Source organism: Motacilla alba, chromosome 5 (genome assembly GCF_015832195.1).
Source record: "Motacilla alba alba isolate MOTALB_02 chromosome 5, Motacilla_alba_V1.0_pri, whole genome shotgun sequence".
Classification (NCBI taxonomy): Eukaryota; Metazoa; Chordata; class Aves; order Passeriformes; family Motacillidae; genus Motacilla; species Motacilla alba.
Window position 1 is genome coordinate 16027698 of NC_052020.1, and position 20167 is coordinate 16047864.

The following is a 20167-nucleotide window of genomic DNA, read 5'->3' on the forward strand; positions in this document are numbered from 1 at the left end:
CTATTAGTAACTTTTAAAAACAGAACAAAAATGAAGAAGCGGGGCCAGAAATGCTGCCAAAGATGCTTTATGCTGCGCAGCCCCCTTAGACCTGTGCAGCAACCAAGCCCTGGAGCTGACCCGGGGCAGGAGAGGGGAAGAATGAAGCTTTGGTCAGAGGGGTCTGTCAGAGACTTGTGGCAAGAGGAGATTGGAATGGAGACTGCCTTAAAAAGCTTGGTCTCCTTCCCTTCTGCAGCCCTGGAGAAAAGCACTGTCCGCAGCAATCTGTGAACAATTGCACTGAGTGCTGCACTGGGATTTGGACTCGCTTTCCAATACTTTGCACAGCTTCCTTTCCCATGCTGGTATTCTTTTCTTTCCCAATCCTTAACGTGGATGTGTACATCCAGGATTTGTGTTCTGGGTGTGCTGTCACGTGGCATTTCCAGCTGAAGACTAAGCAGTGGTCTGGGTTAAAACAGGACATGGGATTGCAGGAAAACCTCCAGAGGTGCTAATCTTGTGCCCTCTTAAAGAAAGAGGGGAAATACAAACATCATCTCTAGCGGTGTTCTCAAAGAAAGGGCAGCTCGACTGAAGTTTGAAGGAAGCTGTTATTCCCCTTTTTGTGCATGCTGTACAAGTAAACAAAGGCGCTGAATTACCAAGAAGGGATTTAAGCTCTGTAGCCCTTCTAAGTTTCCAATTCTTGCTCTTAACTGAGGAGGAAAAGCAGTGGGCTGCTGGGAAACTGGACAGCCTTCAAGAGTTTGTTCCTGACCCATAAGAACTGGCGTAACCTGCTTCTTCATTGTTCTTGTCACTTGGGCTCGTAAATTTCAGCTCATAAAACTGTTTCCTTCCTGCTATGAATGGGTTCAGGACTCCCATGCTTACGCAGAATGTTTGTAACCAAAAATTGACTGATAATTTCTTTCCAGTAAAGGGCCACATAAAAAGCCTATAAAGGTAAAAAGTATGTCTGTGAGCAGCTGACCTGGTTTACCTTACAAAGCTGTAGCCTTCTGTGCATGGCTGATATCACCGTGTTTTTCCTTTCTGCAAAGGGAGTACATTAGAGGGAGAGACCTTGAATATTGGAATTTTTTTGCCTTAATGTGTTTTACTCCCTCTTCTGTTCCACTCACATCCCCTTTGACTCCCTAGCCAAAGAAGGGAAGAGAAGCTAAAATGCAAACATCCAGTACACCTTTAATTCTGAACTCTTAAGCCCTTATTCACTGGAAGAATAAAAACAGCGTTCATAAAGTTTGGCCTGAAGGACACTGCTACAATGTTTTCTTACTGCCTCTCTAATTTTGTCTTTTAAGAAGCTAACCTCCCTCTTTTAAGAGTGCCAAAAAAGTAGATTTTGGTAGGATTACTTCACTTTATAACACTTCATATAGTAGTGCGTGTTTTGAAACACACAACTTCAAAAAGAAATAAAAAAATTGCAGGATAAAAAAATCAAAGGCCCAGATAGTTTGAGATATCAAGCTAGCTCAGTGTGTAGAGGTGTACTTGGAATATGGTGTTGCTGTTACAGACAGTAGTCTCTGTAAAAAGTTCTAGTTGGGAGTGCACTATTTAAACCCCAAACTTTTCCAGATAGTGAGCTATAGAAATTGTAAAGTGCAAGCCAAGTTACTAGAAAATAAGCCCCAAACCCTTGAGTATAGTTTTTTTATATAATTTTGTAATATTTCTGTGGGCATCTTTGGTTTTGATGATCCTTAAAACAGTTCTTCTCTTTTTGTATTATTTTTGGCATGTATTGCTGTGGTCTGTGGGGCTGTACTCTCACCAACACTAATGGAATATGTCACAGCTGGATTGGCAACAGTGGAGACTCGCTCTCTTCTGAATTGGTGGGGATTACTAGGATTATAGCAGTTAACCTTGTGGAAGGCATAGGGTCACCTGCTAAAAAAAGCCCACAAAATCCCACCACATTAATCACAAAATGCGTGTCTTTGGCCTGTAGGGTTCATGATCCATGGTGATTTTCGTCCTCACAGACTTGAGATGGCTTGTGAGTTTTTAAGTTTGCAAACAGAGACAGATTTGCCATGTGAGGCTTGTCAGACCTGTTCTGTAAATTTTCCAATGGAAATTGGAGTGTTTGAGATTTGGTTGGAATCTGAAACCGGTGCATGATCCAGAGGGAGTGATGGGAGTTTTACCTGCAGCTCTGGTCATCACCACTATAGGCTCTTAAAATAACTTCTTTAACTTTCTAAAGTTACTCTTACTTCCGTTTTAATGTGCCAGACTTAAATGAGAAAATCCACTGATAACATGTACTTCTGAAAGAAAAAGTAAACAGCCATTTATCCCAAGAACAGTTAGTTTGGTGTGGAGGATGGAGAAGGGGGATCAAAGTATCATCAGTTGTCCTTGAAGAGATTTCAGTTTCAGATGCAATATAAGAAGCCGCACAGCTTGCTGGAGGCAGCAAGAAATTATTTTAGCTGTGCTGGTTTCCTCTGAAAAAAAAAGGAATCTTGAACTGCTGGAGATCATCTAAAATAGCATGGTCAGACTAGGGAAGTTTGGCATTTAATTAATCATTAGTCTTCCCTCTGTATGATCAGCCTCGGAATAAATCATGTGCATGACCGGAGCCATGGACGCCTGGTACAATTCCAAAGTGGTGTGAACTACGTCAGGTTATGAAGCACATCCTTGTTGGGATGTGGAGACACTGAGTCCCTGGTCCTTCAGCTAAATCAGATTGCTTCATTTGTGCTTCTTTCCAAACAAACCACGTTGGTCTGCATTGAAGCACATCTTTAGCATTTGTACCATGAATCAGCCTCGAACCTTACAGCCAGAGTCTGCTCTGAAATGGGAATAACACTTCCTCAAAATAGTATTAAAACTAAACCTTGATGGTGCTTTGAAGATGCTCTGAAGTGCAGGGATTTTTAAACCAAGAAACTACTGAGCATCTGATCAAGAAGGAAATGACAGAGAAGGATTAGAAGAGAATCTTTATTAACTGACATGGGATAAGAAAGCAAGCTGGGAAATTGGCAATTTTCTTCGATCTTAACAAAGCAGTTAGACTAGGGAAAAATCATCAGTGGGGGTGTCACTTGGTGGAGTGTCTTCTTCCTCTCTTTCTCCAGTGAAATCCAGGCAAACTTGCAGCTGATGTGTGTTCTAGCTGGACACAAGGCTGAGTATGGCAGCCCTGCTGGAAACATTAGTGTTGTACAGTCTTGGCCTGGAGCCAGTTTGCTGAACCTTCTTCTAACACTTCGGGCAAGCCATCTCTCTTCTGCCATTTCCCATCACTTTCCCCTCTCTGAAATTTATTTTCGGGTGTGACTTGGCCTGTGGCATCATGTTCAATTGAGTGCTTAAAACCAGAGGCAGACCTAGCCTGGGAATTGTCTGAGGAATTGGTTTCTACTCTGGTTTGCCTGTCAGTAAAAACTGTGGAGTGCTGTCTCTTTCGATTCCCTAAAGATGTTTCTTTCCTTAATCAGTATTTAAGTAGTGATAGACAGGACTTGTCTAAGCTGTGGACAGACCAACAAAGTGCTGCATAACAGCTACTTCTGCAGCTGCTTGGCTGATACAGTTGATGTGGCATGGACATGTTAAGACAAATTTAGCAGAATTCTCTAATTTTTTGAAGAAGGACTCATGTAAACTTGAATCAAGACTTGAGGTGCCTATATAGCTGTGTTTTGGAAATTCTGCCCTTTTTGTGGTCTTAGATGACACTTAGTTATGTTTTCCAATAAACAGTCATTTGCAGGTGATGAATTTTGGTGTTTCCTGAATAGAACAGTAAAACTACTGTTCTTGATTTTTTTTTTTGTATTTGTGTACTTTAAACATAAAATGAAAAATTAAGGAAGGCGTTTTGAATGAGAAGAGGTCACAGAAAGGGGGTAATGGATGTTTCACTTTGTGCCTTTGGAGTTGAGTCCAGCTGGTGTTTTCTTAACAGGTTTTTTGAAACAGCAGTGAGTTTGGATGTAGGCCTGAGCAGAGGGAGGGAAGTTTAGGAATAAACTTTGTACTATTTGCTAATCCCGGTGATTGTGAACGAGCTTTGGTTTATGTGGAATATGGAAGTATTTTTGGTTGATTCTTAATCATATGTAATTGTTTTTCTAAAACAAGAGTTTTTTCACACTGCTGTATGCTCCAGCTCTGTAAGTTTAGAAAGAAAATGCTTTACACTATGGGCTGGTATTGATAGTTCCCAAACTAAAGCTACAGTTTTACAGCCTAGACTGAGCATGACTCATTAATTTGAGTAAGTCACTAGAACCTAAGTTCTGCCTAATTGGAGAGGGATACATGGCCCAGTTCAAAATGACATTTTTAAGGCTGGATATTTTTTTTGTTAATTTGTACTTACAGTACTGGGGCCATGTAGTGTCCCAGCTGCACTGCATGCAGGTCATGGAAATGTGCTGGTGTAAACAATTGCTGTGGTCTTGCTGTGGTCTCAGAAGCTGCAAAAGGTTAACAAGAGGTTTGTGCTGCACAGGGCAGTTTGACATTCAGGTTTCAGTGGTGTGAACAAATCCTTTGATAGCAGTGATTCTGGGTATTGGGTATTTTGCAGGTTCTGCGGTGATACCCAAGAGGTTTTTTATAAACCGAGCCAAAGCTTTGGATAGGGGCAGAGCATGGGATTCTTCAGGAAGCTTTTATTTGAAAGGCTTCAGTTCCAGCACGAGGCAGTTGTGGAAAGACTTACACGATCTATTTAAAAGACTCCAAGTGGCTGCGTGTACTGATCTAACAGAGAATTGACATTTGAGGCTTTGGATTCTGCAAAGGGACAATGTAGTGTTGTTTGCAGTTGCAAACTTGTGAAATGTATTTAGTGTTGAATTTTTGTTTATTCTCTTGAAATGGGGAAGAGATGCTGCAGTGAGGATGAAGTACACCCCACCCATTCCCATGGAAGGCTTGTCTCAGTTTCATGTGTCTTGCTTCCTTCTGTGGTTTCCCTCCACAGCCTGCCTCTGACAGACTGTCTTTGACCTCTTTGTCTCTCTCTTCCCTCCTCCTCCTTACAGAAAACTGCTCTTAGCTGATGTGGCACAGCCCTAACCTGGGGCCCTGGGTTTAATTATTGTGAACTACAGCAAAGACAGAAACTCTATCCAAACTACTTCTCACTGATAACTTTTTTCCCCGAGTGTGGTTAATGCAGTTTGTCAAACCAGTCTCAGAAGCTGAAGGTATTTTCTGCATGACTGTTACTAGAACTATAATTTTCCTTAAAAAATCAACTTATCCTTGAATGCCAGAATCCTGGCCCCTTCCCTCCCCAGCCAAACGAAATCCAGAAACCACTAAATGTAGCAAATGCAAGGGTTTGAAGACAGAAATAGTCTGACAACCAGGAACTGCTATCTAACCGAGTAACCCCTCTGTATTAAGAACCTTGCACCGAGGAACGACTGATTCTCATGTCCTAAAATATCCCCTTGTGCAGCAGCTATGAGAATTAGTCCTTTAGTTTGGTTTCTTTCTGTATTTGTATTCTTTAGAAAGATGTTCTATGTTGTATTATTTAAAAAGATGTCACAGGCATCCCCTCTTAAACAATGAAGCCCACCTTTCTCATTAACGTTGGAATGCAGGTGTGACCATCTGTTCCCTGCCTGCAGTGCTTTCTGCACATCTCCGTAAATACATCATGAGGCTGTAAGGGTATATCGTGCTGCTGTCTCCAAGTTTTCCTTGATTTTCCTTCATGGTGGCTTTCTTTCTGACATCCCTCTAGTCTTAATTTACAGTTTAGAGAGACTTGTGACAAAGACTCAAGTTTAAGACAGTGAGCACTGGCAGTGCTGGTGACCCAAGTGAAAGCGCTGCTTTCCTGCAGAAGGCACATCTTGGTCTCTCCCTGCTCCAGAAGGGATTATGTGGATGATGAATCTTTCTGAAGATGGGTTTAATAAACAGATCAGTAAAGAGCCCATGAAGAGAGAAAACTGAGTGATCATATTTCCTTTAAGAAGAGCACTGAGACTTCAAACACCATTCCAGGAAAGATGTGTATCACATCCTCACAGCAAAAATTAAGCCTGCATGTATCTCAGACAGGAACACAGTTGGCAATTGGAAGAAGTGTGTTAAGAGCCAAAATGTGAGGTCTGTTTCCTTTGGATGAGATCTCAATGAGTTTTGACAGCAAACTTAATGCAGTCTGCAGAGGTGGGCTTGTCTTGGCTTTACAGATCCTTAAAAATCACTTCAATGAAGACAGCCTGACATTAAAAAAGAACTGGCATTTCTTCCTTGTTTTTACATTATAATGGACATTATAAGTATTGTCCTATGATTGTGCTTCACCATTCAATAGCTCTTCCATCTCTGCTTAGGTGGATTTTTTTAACTGTAGGAACACATGGATGTTTGACCACACAGCCTAAAAGACCAAAGTGCTTGACCCAGTGTCCTTCCTCTGAAGTCCTACTGAATCCCTGGTCCAGGGTTGGGTTGAGAGTCTGTTTAAAAACAAGTGAGAGGCACACTCTAGTGATTACAGCAAACACTTTCCAGATGGGAGATGAAAAGTCACAATATGCCATGGAAATGAACATCTTTTGTGGCGTGTGGTTTCTGTGCTTTTATAAATCCAAATGGAAGGTTATTTCATAAATGCATTAGATTTCCAAGGGCTTTCAGAAAAACAAGAACTCAGCTCTTTCTGTCCCAGGTAACCCTAGAATTGAGAAAACAGGTATTTTTGTGCTTATCACTGCTTTTAGCTGGAGTCACAGATGTTCACTTAAGAAGGCTTCTGATAGGGCTGGAGAGCAAGGTGTGCGGTAGGCTTTGAACGAGCAGCACCAGCTTTTCCAGCTCTCTCCTTGCAGCAGCCAGAATTGCTGTTTCTCAGACTCCTGTTCTGCAGGTGAGCAGGAACTGTGTGATGCAGCAGGTTTTTGGTTCTCACATGGGCTCCTTCAGGCACAGAGCTTGTCAGCACTGTTCACAGGCCTGAGGAGAGACCAGTGCTCTCCCAGGAGTTTGCAATCTCATCTGGCCAAAGGGCAGGGGAGATGGAGCAGCAAAATGAAGCTGTTGGGGAAGGGAATGCAGGAGGAGCAGTGTAAAGGCAAATACAGGAGTTTGGATGAACCAGCTGCTTTCAGGTTGCTATAGCTGTTCAACAGTGGAACTAACCCCACTTCTCTCTTTTTTAATCTTTTGCAGGAAGTCCAAGGGAAAGCCAAATGGTAAGAAGCCAGCACCAGAAGAGAAGAAACTTTACCTAGAGCCAGAATACACAAAATCCAGAATTACCGACTTCGAATTTAAGGAACTAGTGATGTTGCCACGGGAAATAGACCTCAACGAGTGGCTTGCCAGCAACAGTGAGTATTATGTTCATACAACTCTGAGCTTGCTGTCCATCCTCAAGAGGCTATTCATTCACTCTTTTTGCTGTTTTCAGTGCTTAGAGAAACACTCAGTGACTATTTATGCTTACTGTGTAATGCATGTCATTATACCTTGAGTGGTAATTAAGCTGTCTCACGAACAGCCCAGCTGTGCTCAGCAGCATGAAAGCCTTGATGCATTTCCTCCTTCCAGCTCCAGCTCCCTCCCCTGTGGCACGGAGGGCACTGCAGTTTTGGATGCTCTTTGCAGAACCATCAAGATCCCCGTTGAGTGCTTGCTAAACTGGCTGGTTCTGCCTGTTTCTGACTCCAGCTACTGATCTTCCAGAAGCATTGTAAAAATGGAGTTTCTAAAGATTTGCATGTAAAGCAACTTATGCCTAAAGCCAGAAGTTGTGAAGTGTTTTGGTCAGATTTTTTCCTCCCCACTCCTTCCAGATTTTGGTGGAATTACTGTGGATTTCAACAGTAGACAGGCTGAAATTCAAAGATGTGACCAGCCACTGTGACTGAATGCTGTACCCGTGCACTTCAGCCCTGATTTGCTGTACTTCCCTGGGCTATTCCTGCCTGTCCTCACCTGCATCTGTGGCCCACTCTTGTTTATGTTTTCAACAGTGTGTGGTAGTAGCAAGAAACTACTTTAAACTGCACACTAGGAAAGTTTATAGAAACTCCTCATTAAGAAAAAGTGAGGTTCCCCATGAGAAGTATTAAGAAGTTAAATTATCTCAAGAGATTTTTGAAAAGTAGAAGTGTACTAGGTTTCATGCTGCTTGTTTTTACAAGGAGATGTGTTTTGAAAACTAATAGTGCTGTTTTCTAGCCACTGTAGATTTTAAGTCTGACTTCAAAAGAACGTAGCAAATTGTTTGCCTTCAGCTTATAGCAGAGTATTCTACTGTAAAGGTGAGGCTGATGATGGAGACACTTTCCAGTCTTGCTGCTTTGTGAGTAATAAGAGCTAATGCATCATGGTGCTTTCATCTTAAATCAAAACAAGAGCTTTCATTCTGTGTACCTCTTTGTTTTGCAGTTCATCATTAGGCTCATTTAGCTAAATCATGTTTAAATTTGTATGCAAGCTGAAGACTGAGGTTGTTTCACTTGCTGTATTTAAATAATTGTCTGGAGGATAACCAGTGTTTGAAAGTATTTTACTTCTGAATTTCTTTCCTTTGTTTTTCAGCAACAACTTTCTTTCATCACATCAACTTACAGTATAGTACAATCTCAGAATTCTGTACAGGAGAGTCATGTCAGACCATGGCAGTGTGCAATACGTAAGTCAGCATTTTCATTTATTCCATGGGCAAGGTTTCTATGTCTTCAGAGTCTCCTGGGGGAGGATATTGGTATTGGATGGCACTGGGCAAGTGCTTTACAGCAGGTCTCTACTTGTTGAGAATGTGTCAGCTGTGCATCCTCTTCTCTCCCTTCAGCAGGGAAGTGTGGTGGAAATCTGTTTTTCTGGAGGACTAGAAGGATGAGAATCTCTGAGTGCTCTAGGCTGGCTTTATAAGGTCAGATCAGGGAGGCAAATGACCATGTGTGTGCTTGGGGGAGAGGGAAAGGAGAGTGTTAAAGAAACTTCCTTGTCTGACCATCCAGGAGCCACTATGGCAGTCAGTTGTGAGCTGGGACCAAGACCCCTTCACAGCTACACACCCCACACTCACTCAGACCAGCTTTTCTTACTGGCTTGACTCAGGTTTTCCATAGCAGAGTCTCGGATATCCAGATCCTTAAAATGAACTTGGTACAGTAACTAAATAACCTCATAACAGCTCAATCCAGTGCCTTCAGGGAGGGGCCCCAAACAAAGGGAATTCTGGGCTTTTATAGTCTCACAGTTGAAAAAGCCTGAGTGAGTCTTGGGGTTGTCAGCTCCTGCTGTGTCTCCAAGTGTCACCTGGCTGGGTGACAGGTCCCCATGTCCTTTGTTGTGTCCCTGCCACGCCGAGCTCAGCCCTGAGCCTGCAGTGCAGCTGCTCATGAAGTACCTGCACGGAGTGTGCTCCTCAGCAAGGGCAGGGCAGGACTGTCCGTACTGGTTACTGTGCTGGGGTTGCAGGGATGGCAGGGCAGGAGAGGTGAGTTGTGAAAACCTCAGCGGGTGCTTCTGAGAGCCAGAATGCTGACACAGTTCCAGGCTGCTGGTGGATAACCTCTAGCCTAATGTGAGCCACAGGCTCTCTGCCTGCGCCCCTGGGCACAGAGGACACAAGTGGCAGCTTTGCAAGAGTAAGGAAAACTTTTTGGTTTGGCGTTTTTCCGCCTTTAGAACTTAAAAGACTTTAACATTGGCTAGCAGTTAGTTCTGGAAGAAAGCTTTGTAGTGTTACTGGACAGTGTGAATATAAGAAAAAGTTACGACAAACTTCTGCTCCTGATGAACACAGTCCAACATGGTGGAATATGAGATCCAGTCAAGTATGAATATGCCTGTTGTAGTTTGGGTTTTTTCCCTCCAACATGTGTTGATAGACCTTTTCTTCCCTCTTCTTGCATTTCCTGGGATTTATTTACTTGAGATGGATTTTAAAAGAGACGACTGTGCAGTAATGTCATAGTACATCAAACAACATCCCAGGGAATGTATGTAACAGAACCTCTATTTTGTATCTCTGACAGTCATTACATAATTCTTAAAAGGAAAGCCTTGCTTAATGCACTGGTCTATCTTGTAGACTTGAAATTAATATCAGGGGCTTTCTTTGAGAGCACTTAAAAGCATGCAAAGTGTATGGAGGGTATTTTTGCATGTAGAAGGTGGAATGATAACTGTCAGAGAGTTAAACACCATGCTAGAGACTTTGAAACCAAGCTGGAAGAGAAGGTAATAAATCTCTGCTGGACCCAGATTTTATCAAAAGGAGACAGCCTGTCTCTAAATAAGAAATGGTGAGCAGTAAGATGAGTATTTTGTTGATTCTTGTTCCCAAGCATGCTCATGTTTAAATTCCTGATGTAGCACTGGCAGTCCCAAGCACAGAGTTCAACTGTTTATCCACTTGGCTGGTGGGAAATAGTGGCTAAAAGGAGGTGGTGATTGGGAGCCTGCATTAGTTGCTCCATTCTGCTCTAGTGAGCCTTTAACAAGAGTTCTCTGTAAGCACCTTGTGGTGCAGAATAAAAAGAGGAAGTGCCTGTAGGCAACTGCAGCTGTAGCCTGTATTTTTAGTGGTGGGACTGATAGCAGAATGTTCCTATCCTTTGTTTTGGAAAACTGAAAAATGGCGCTGTTTGAGAATAACAGGAAGCATGTCTACACTTGGGTGAAGCACTTGAAATGGCTTGTGTGTAGCTAAATGTAAGCTCAGTACCTTCCTGTGCCGAGGCAGGTGGCTGATTGACATTTGCAAACTGGAGGCTGCTTGCTTTTCTAGCAAGTGTGGGTCTGTGACAAAGCCGCCAAGGTGAGATCAGCTGCCTACACACCTCAGCACAGTTCAGCTTTGTGGGCCCCTTTCATAATTGTGTTCTCCAAATCCCGATCTTTTTGTTCCGCCTTTTCTTAGCTCTGGTAAGCTGAGGATGTGCTTGTTGTGTTGGAGAAGCACCAGCTGCTGTGGCTTATTGTGCCTTGGGCCTGTGTCCAGTGTTTAAAGAGAGACACCTGAACACTGGTGTCAGTTGCTGATTAACCTGATGGACACTCCAGGCTTAGCCTTCTGTGACCATGATCTGTTTGTTCATCTGGCTATATGAGGTTGCCATAGAATTACAGTGCCTTGGAATTAAGGTGCAGTAATTAATTTTTTTAAGGTGCAGTAATTAAAATTTGCCATTTTTTCCCATGCTGATTTCTTGGGTAGTTCCATATGAAAGTCTGCATTCTATTCCACTTTTATATTTTCCCTGCTGAGTTCTTTATGATATATTTTGAATCACACCATTCTGGTCATGCCTAAGAAAGGCTTTTTTTATTTATGGTTGAGATGTTCAAGTAACTACTGAGAACTGGTTGCTTGTCAAGTTACTTGACATTCAAATTGCACTGCAAGTACCCAGTCCTAAATTTAAAGTATTTGCTGGCACAATAAGCACTGGTTGAAGTTAAATATTTGAGGTAAGGTTTTAACATCTGAGAGAAGCTGCAGCCAAGTGACAAACTGCAGACAGATGCAGCTTTCAGCCCTCTGTCAGATACATGAGATAGCACAGCCATCTGCACACAGCAAGGAGGAGAATTTCTGCTTACGGTCACTATGAGACATCTGACCAAAACTTAGTCTCAGTGTAGAACAGATGGAAGCATTTGCTGGCATGGTGGGATAATGCCAAGAGAAATACCATAGTGGCCAGTTATCCTCAAACTTTACTGAGGGTGAATGAATACAACTTCGGGAATTACTTAATTTTGCTCATTAATGTGTTTATCACTTGTTGTAAAGGAGGTACTGTATTTTAACACAGTATTTGCTATTAAAATTTAGTATGTTTTATAGCTTATTATTACACAAACCAGCTTTAAAGCACCCTGAGCTATAAACTGGTTTTCTAGCTGACATTTAGGTTAAACTCCTCAAAGTGCTGCAGTGAGTGTTATAAATAAGAGCCTGTGTAAGTGCTGTACATAAAAGGGTAAGTCTACAAAACTCCTGAGGGAGAAATTAAGGATGGATGCAAACTTTCAGGAAGCCCACCTTTCAAAATGTTTTTGTCCAGTGAAATCCCCTAATTGGTAATGCTTATCACTCTTTTTTTCCTAATCTTAGTCTCCTTTCTCATGTTTATCTTGCCCTTAGTGTCTCTGCATAGGGAGGGGATTTCCTCCTAGAGTGCTTAATTCAAATTTGTAAGTTTTACATTGTCTTACATTTAAGTTCCTCCAGCTATATGATTTTACATGATGCCTCCTTTCTCTTCTCTGCCGTCCAAACACTGCTTAGCCCCTGTGAAACCATCAAAGCTGTTCCAGCTGCTCACAAGCACTATACTCCTGCCTCTGGCTTTCTGTCCTGCTTTCTTCATGTTGCCTGTTTTTTGGTATTTCTACCAGGACTGTCTCTCCTTCCTTTCCAGGCAAAATTATTTCCACTGTATATCCTTTCCTTCCTTCCAAAAGCCTTTCTTGTACATCTTGTACATGTACATTACACCAATATGGTGTAACTCCTGTTCTGCCTTGGATTCTGTGTCATCAACACCAGGCCAGAATTTTTAGAGGAAAAGGGATGAAGATATTAAGATGCAGTGTTGTGATTTCATTTTTGATTTCACATACATTATGCTTCATTGTTTGCATCACAGGCTTTTCTCTGGTAAACCCACAGTCATTTCTCCCTGGGATTTCGAACAGAGCTGCAGGTTCCTCATACTCTCCATACTGGGGAGATTTAAATCTGCAATTTTTGAAAAGTGCCCTTAGGTCTCATCCTCTTGTCCTTTCTGCTTCCCATCCATTCCCTAATATGGGACTGTGCTGTCACAGTGCCAGTGCTGGAATGCAATTAGGCTTCTGTGCCCAAGTGAGCCCTTCCGTGGCCCCAGACCGCTCCTATCCTGTTCATGGAGATAACTGCAGCGTGGGTGGAAGCTGTGTACCAGGTGCGAGATGTCCATGGCACGTCAGGGGCTCACTCCTCTCTTCCCCTGAGAGCTGGGAATCTGTTCAACAGCACCTGAAACATGAGGAAAACAAGGCTCTAATCAACAGGACAGTGCTTGTAGTTATCCCCTTACTGTTGATGATTCTTCTGTTTAATTCCAGTTTTGCATAATAATTTTCTAATTTTCAAGGAAAGGCAGGCTAGGCAGTGGGATGCTAGAGCAGATTTATTTACTTACATGAGAATATAAGTGAACTTGTACAGTTGCCAAATTGCTTCTTTTGACTAAAATCCAATTATCAACACTCAGTTTTGCACCTAAGGGCAACTCTAAACAGTGCTTTCTGTCTTGCAGTTGAGGATTCCTGCAGCACGAGAGAGCTGCTGGGGTAGAACAGTGCAGCCTGCCTCTGCTCCTGGTGACAAGCACTGTCTTAGGACCCAAAATAAGGCTGAATTGCCTGGGTCTGTCTCTCGCTGCAGGAGTAGGCAAACAAGGTTGTGTTGATGCACTACATTGTGTAATTCCTTAGAGGTGGATTGTACAAAGGAAGTGAGCAGTGGTGAAGAGCACAGTCTGTGCCTAAGGGCCCAGGTGCTGGGTTTGATGCCTGACATAGTTCTGAAAAGAACTTTTGACTCCTGCTGTTTTCACCCACTCACCTTTTAACGCAATTTTGCAGTCAATCCTTGTCTCTCTAGTAAAAGACAGAGTGACCAAATACTGGATAGTGAAAAGCAGCTGAAAGATAAATTCTAAAACCTTAATGTTTGCAGAACTACTTTGTAGTTGCCTTTCCTCTCCTAATTTGAACTCCTCTACTTATTTCTGCAGCTTCCTCTTGTTTTCACATGGCTTGGGGCATTAACAGTGAACAGTGTCATTGGGGAAGACCAGTACAATGGATTTCTTATCAGCCCTATCATGATATAGGACTGTGCCTTGAGCTTAGACTTTTTGAAGAAAGTTCATAAACTGGAGCTCAAGGCTTGTCTAACGTGACATAGTAATAAAAACTTAAATAGTGTTTTCCTGAATTCTTTATCTGTAAAACATTTCTCTGTCTGCCTAATCAAGTGGGTAGCTGCTCTCGATAGCAGTTAGAGATTCTTTAATTAACCGTGACTTTTTTTTAAAAAAAGGAACAAACATTTAGTTGTTTTGTAGCCTTCTTATTGTCTGTCAGCTGAGGGATGGCTGCAGTTAATCAAAGTTATTATGGCTGACTGAATTATGGTTGCTTTTGAAGGCCTAGTATCTCCTGTTAAGATGCAACAGGAATATTCACTGGTGGCAGAATCACATGCAAATTCAGGTATTTGGGGGAGTCTTTAACTGTAACATAAGGAGCAGAGTTCAAACACACTCTAGTATGGATGTGCAGAAGGGGCCTGAAAACTTCCCCCGGGGTTGCATTTTGGAACCGGATTTGGATACCTGAAATCACTGTCAGTGCTGGAGTGCCCCAGGCTGGAAAAGGTGGTGTTCTGGAGCCACCGTCTGACTGTTTCACAGTATTGCACTACAGAACTGATTTATGCTCTCTGATGTTAAGCATCACAAGTTCATCAGTTCATCACTGCAATGTTGTTGCCCCTTAAATATAGTTCAGTAATGCCTTCCTGTACAGTTCTACAGACTGTATGTGAACCTGTCATGGATAGGGAATTATCACTCCCTCAGCAGAGCTCCTCCCCTTGCAGTCTTGTCAGCAAGGCTTTCTGTGCTTGGTAGTGCCACGGGCACTCCAGCCTAGACGGATAGGGGGGGAAAAAATCAGCCAACACAAGTTCAAGTTCTTCGATGCAGAAAGAAGTGGATCTCTTCTGTAGCAGCTGTTGTTTTGTATTACTTGGACACAGCCCCTTGCAGGAGTAGCTGAGGAGCAGAGTGTGATGTGGTGACCCTGTCCCTTCTCTCCACAGACAGTACTACTGGTATGATGAGCGGGGAAAGAAGATCAAGTGCACTGCTCCTCAGTACGTTGACTTCGTCATGAGTTCGGTGCAGAAGCTAGTGACAGATGAGGACGTCTTTCCAACAAAATACGGTATGGCCGCTGCAGGGGCTCTTTGGGGGTGCCATCAGTCAGGTGAAAGTTAGCACTCATGTATGAATACCAGACAGCTTTCTGACTTTTGTTTGATGGGTTTTAGTTTGGTTTTTTAATATATAGTTTTCTTTCTTTGCATGTTTCTTTTGTAGTTTTGGTTGTTTGGGGTTTTTTCTTTAAGGAAGATTATAACTTTGGTTAATTGTTGCAGTGAAAGAAGACTTACCCTCTTAGATGTGTGAACTAGGGTGAAAGTCTCACAAATGTGACCCCTTGGCGTGTATCTCATCATCAGTACCCCTTTTTCTTCAGGCATTTTGAGATGATCTAGCCTGGATTTATAGAGGATAAAATTCTGAAAACAGTCAGCATTTGTGTGTTCAGTACAGTCTGTTGATAGCAAACTTCAACCTTTGTGTGGCTTTACTTTTTCCATTAGAGCCTCAATACATTAAGAAGTGTGGGTAATAAATTGGATTGCAGCAATGTGGCTTGCTTTCTTTGCCCAAGGCTCTGCATTGTCTCTCAGAGTGTTTGCAGTCTCCTTTCCCATACAAAGATTAAATAAGAATGTGATTTTTAGAGCTGAAAAGCAATAGCAAAGTAATTTTAACTCAAATTTGTATCCTAACAAGATTGCTACATGCAATGCCTTTGGTTAAGGGGAAGAAAATAGAAACTTGAAGCTATTGTAGGTGGGCTTAATCAGAACTAAATGCAGCTGACTTCATGAGCCACTTCAACAGGTAATTGGGAAACTAGGAGATTACAATATAGGACATTACAGTATAGAAAACCTTAGGCTAGCAGCCTTTGCTTATAGGCAGCTTGATCTGGAAGGAGGTAGTGTCTTTCCCCTTTGATAGAATTTCAGCGTGTTCAAGGGAACACGTTCTATAAAGTTATGTACAAGCTGCCACACACCACCAAGGCCCATGTACCTTGGCTTCCATTTTAGGATCTCTAAATTGGTGTTCCAGAGGAAAGAAAACCCACTCGTGGACAAACTAGATAGGACATAGAAGAACCTCTCATTTTTACAGCTAGTAACAAAAAAGGTAGTGGCTTTAGAGAACAACTACGCTTGCTGCCTGGTTTTTGAACCCTTAGGGTTTAAGCACTTTCATTTGAAGTTAAACTTTAATACCTCCTTAGCCTTGTCCCCAAAATTCCTGTCAAAAGAAGAAAATATGACACAGGGCCCTCAGGCTGTTTGCTGTGTAAGTTGGGCTGGTTGCTCTTACCCAGATGCTGCTGTGGGGCTGACAGTGAGCAGCTGGTGCTATCATGGTGTTTCTCCATCTTCCTTTCAGGCAAGGAATTCCCAAACTCATTTGAGTCCCTAGTGAAGAAGATCTGCAAGTACCTGTTCCATGTGCTGGCCCATATCTACTCCTCACACTTTAAGGAGACTTTGGCACTGGAGCTGCACGGACATTTAAACACACTCTACACACACTTTATCCTATTCATCAGGGAGTTCAACCTCGTGGACCCTAAAGAGACCACCATCATGGATGACCTCACAGAGGTCCTCTGCAGCAGCAGCGGGAGCAGCAGTAATGGGAGCGGCAACGGGAGCGGCAACAGCGCAGGAGCACAGAACCACGTGAAAGAGAGATGAGCCCTCCTCCCGGACCCAAACTAACATTATAAACAGTATAATCTATTGTGTGTATGTGTATGTATATGTTCAGATATACATACGGGCATATACAGTGATGAAAGCTGACCGCAGAGATGCTGCCACGCAGGACGCGCAGTCGTACGGGGCTGTACGGAGCTTTGGGTTCATGCGCCAGCCGGCGAGAAGTTGCACCAGTTTTATTTTATTTTCTGTCCACTCCTCCTTTTACCTATTCAGATGGATGATGTGTGCTGTTTTTAGAGAAGAGCCAAGCTTGAGAGTGGGGCCACTCTTGGTTTTTTGTTTTGTTTTGGTTTTTTTTCTCCTTTTGTTTGGTTGGTTGGTTTTCTATTTTTCTTTCTTTGGTCTTGAGTGCAAGCCCTTTGGTCTTTCTAGGATGGTGGTCCTGCCATTTAAAAAGTATCTATTATATTATAAGAAGTAACTTTTACTTTGAAGTGGCTTAAAATGCAGGTTTGTTTGGGGTTTTTTTTTTGGGGGGTGGGGGTGGTTTTTTGGTTTGGTTTTACATAGACTGCCCCTTACCCTGCCAAAAGCTCCCCCACTGAGTGCATCTTGCCCTTTGTTAGCTTGGAATGGGAAGAAACTCCTGGCTTGACTAGAGTAGCAACTAGGAGCTTGCTACATGTTGAAAGTGGGCAAGATTCTCCAGTTGTCCCATCTACTCGGTCACAAGGTGTGAACGTGCAAGAGGATCCACAAACCTTTCTGCTTATTGCTCCTACAACATATATACTCTTTTCTCTGCTCCCCTGCCTCTTCTTTTCCCAGGCACACCTGCACAGGTAACAGGAGTAGGATCACTGCAGTCCAAAACCATGTGCAAGAGTCACCACCATTTGCTTTCCCTTGAACAGAGGCCCGGGGAAGGGGGGAGAAGGGTATACCGAGTCAGTCACCGCCTGTGCTAGAAAGATGGCTGTTGGCATAAAATTATATTGTTGGCTTATTTTAGTTCATCTGTTCTATAATAATAAAAACAAATCTATCAGCCACAAGCTTTGTTTTCATGTGTGCAGCGTCAGAAGTCACCAGACCCCCACTCCTAGAGCCTCCCTTCCACCACTGAATGCTGCTGGCCCTGCTGGCAGCCAGCTTTGTAAATAATGGGCTGTTTCCCACCCTGTGATCTTACATTTATAAGGAATTCCTTGCTTTTCCCATTAGCTCTAGGAACAGCCTCCCCAGGAAATATAAAGATAAGCACCTCTTGGAGAGGGGCAGGTTTCCTGTTTGTGCACACATCCCTTCTGGAAATGCAGTGGATTCCTGGATAACTTGAAGCCAATACTGTACCAGCACATCTCTGGATACAGTATTATATCAGTACTGTATCTGGACAGTGATATTCCTTTCTTTCCTTCAAGTTTCCACTGAGTTCTTGCAGTCGTTGTTTCCAGCTGGGGAAATGCCATATTTTGCTTGCATTTGTTCTTCTGTCAAAGCTGTGACAATTGTTTGCTGCTGGTTTTGGTCATTTCCTGAGGCTGATGAATGATTAATAACTGACCTGCCATAAGTCTGAGGTTTTCCCGAATGTCTGTACCTGTAGTAAAAGGCAGTAGAGAAGAGGAACGTAGAACAAGTGCAAAGAAAAAAGCAAAGGAAAAGCACAACCAAGGGGTGAAATAAAAAAATAAAAAAAAAAAAAAAACAAAAAAAAAACAACCACATAAACCAAAGAACAAAGCATGAGCAAGAAAGGAAAAAAAAAAGAAAAAGCACAAGCAAGAAAAAAGCTTGTGAAGAAGAGTGCAATAGCAACAACAGATAATGACAAGTGTGTTCAAGTGAGAAAAAGACTAAATCATACAAGAGACATAAAGAAGAGCAAAAAGGCATGAGCACAGGAGAAGGGAAGAGCAGGAGTGAGGGCTGGGTGGAGGGATAGAAAACATCTTCAAAACTTGTGCTGCCAGACTTGTCCTGTATTGTTTGTTTCTGGATTGTGGATACCTCTCACTGGCCTGCTCAGGTGAGTTGATGTTATTATAGTGGTTAAGAGCACTCCCTCCCCTCCATGTCCTCCTGCTGCAGCCTCCATGTCCAGACAAATATTCCCATTCAGTCCCCATGCTGATGTGAGCCTTTCCATGACAATTCCCTGCACTAAAGTCTACAGGGAAAAGCAGAGGTCAGCAGAAGGAGCAGTGCCATTGGTAAGGCCCCTCTGCTGCTTGCCCTGAGAACACAGTGAAGTTCAAGAAACTGAGAGCAAGAAACAGCCACTCAAACCCCAAGTGGCTTCTGGTAATTCACGATCCTCCTGTAAAAATGCACTTGCAGTTGTGTTTGCTAAATAACCATTTACAGCTGAAGCATTTGAGAAAGGTTTGACTTGAACAAGAGGCAGTTCAACCCTGGAAAGACTGACCTGGCTCCTGCTTTTGAGTTTCCAATCGGAACACGGTGATGTCCACGTTGAACAAAAGGGGGACTGTGCCTTAGCTTCCCGTTGGAGAACTGGCAGAACCTCGTAGCAAGTCTGGGAACTCGCGTGTTGGCTCCAAGCAGCAAACGATTCAGCTGCCAGGAGAGCTGTGCAGTCCCACAAAACAATCCAGCTGCCAGAGAGCAGTTGCAGTCCCACAAAACAATCCAGCTGCCAGAGAGCAGTTGCAGTCCCACAGTACCTCTGGAGGAGCCTGCTCCCGGCTTCGCTCTGCAGGCATTTGCTATTCCTGAAAGCACGGGCACTTCATCTGCCGGGGTAATCGCTTTATATTTTACAAGCAGTTAACAAGAACACAAATAATGAATCCTGTTTTAGTGTGGCCTATCTTGTTGGGTTTAGCAGTGGGAATAAGGAAAACACTGAAATGGTGCCAACACCAATGTTCTTGTCAGGACTAAATGTTGCTGTAAAGCTCAGCCTGAAGGCATCCCAGGGTATTTCAGTGGTTACTGAAATACACTGTAGAAACTTCAGATACAGAAATGCCACTAAGCCTGCAGAGCTTGTCAGTGACTTCCCCCCATGCTTGGAACATGTCACCAATGCCCTCACTGTGAGCACTGAGCCTGAATTCACCTGGAATTAACAGGCTTAGACCTTCTAACACTGATGAAGTTATCATATTGTTGCTTGAAGTATTGCTTTGTAAATTGTTTAAAGTGCTGTCAGAGCAACAGAGACAACTTAATTACCCTATCCCTGATCCCCAAAATCATGACAGACCATAGCATCATTTGAGTTTTGCTAAATAAATAAATAAATAAATAAATAAATAAATAAAATACCACAGAAAAACAACCAAACACTACTAGAAAAACACCTTGACCCATCTAGGCACACGCACCCTCATCCTGCCATACATTGGCAGGCCTTACCTTGTCAAACTTGGCTTTACACCTGCCAGTGCAGAATCCCTGACCAACTTCCAGGCCTAAAACCACAGCAAAGCAAGAGCTGTCACAGGGCTGAAGTCTTTCACTTAAACCCAGTAACTGTCCTGTGTGTGTTTTGGGACATCCTGTTCTTGACATTTGGTGCTCTGCAAACACAAGTGATGTGCAGAAGAGCTGAGCTTGCAT

The 20167-nt window shown here is 42.9% G+C and overlaps 1 protein-coding gene across 3 annotated transcripts in view; it reads left to right on the forward strand.

The window, feature by feature from the left end:
• Positions 1–17631, forward strand: part of MOB2 (MOB kinase activator 2) — a 109472-nt gene extending 91841 nt beyond the window's left edge. For all 3 annotated transcript variants that reach the window (XM_038139630.1, XM_038139629.1, XM_038139627.1), the window contains exons 2-5: positions 7189–7349; positions 8566–8659; positions 14858–14982; positions 16299–17631. In XM_038139630.1, coding sequence (XP_037995558.1) covers positions 7189–7349; positions 8566–8659; positions 14858–14982; positions 16299–16609 — 691 coding nt within the window. In that variant the 3' untranslated portion in view covers positions 16610–17631. The remainder of the gene's footprint in view (positions 1–7188; positions 7350–8565; positions 8660–14857; positions 14983–16298) is intronic.
• Positions 17632–20167: the final 2536 nt, after the last annotated feature.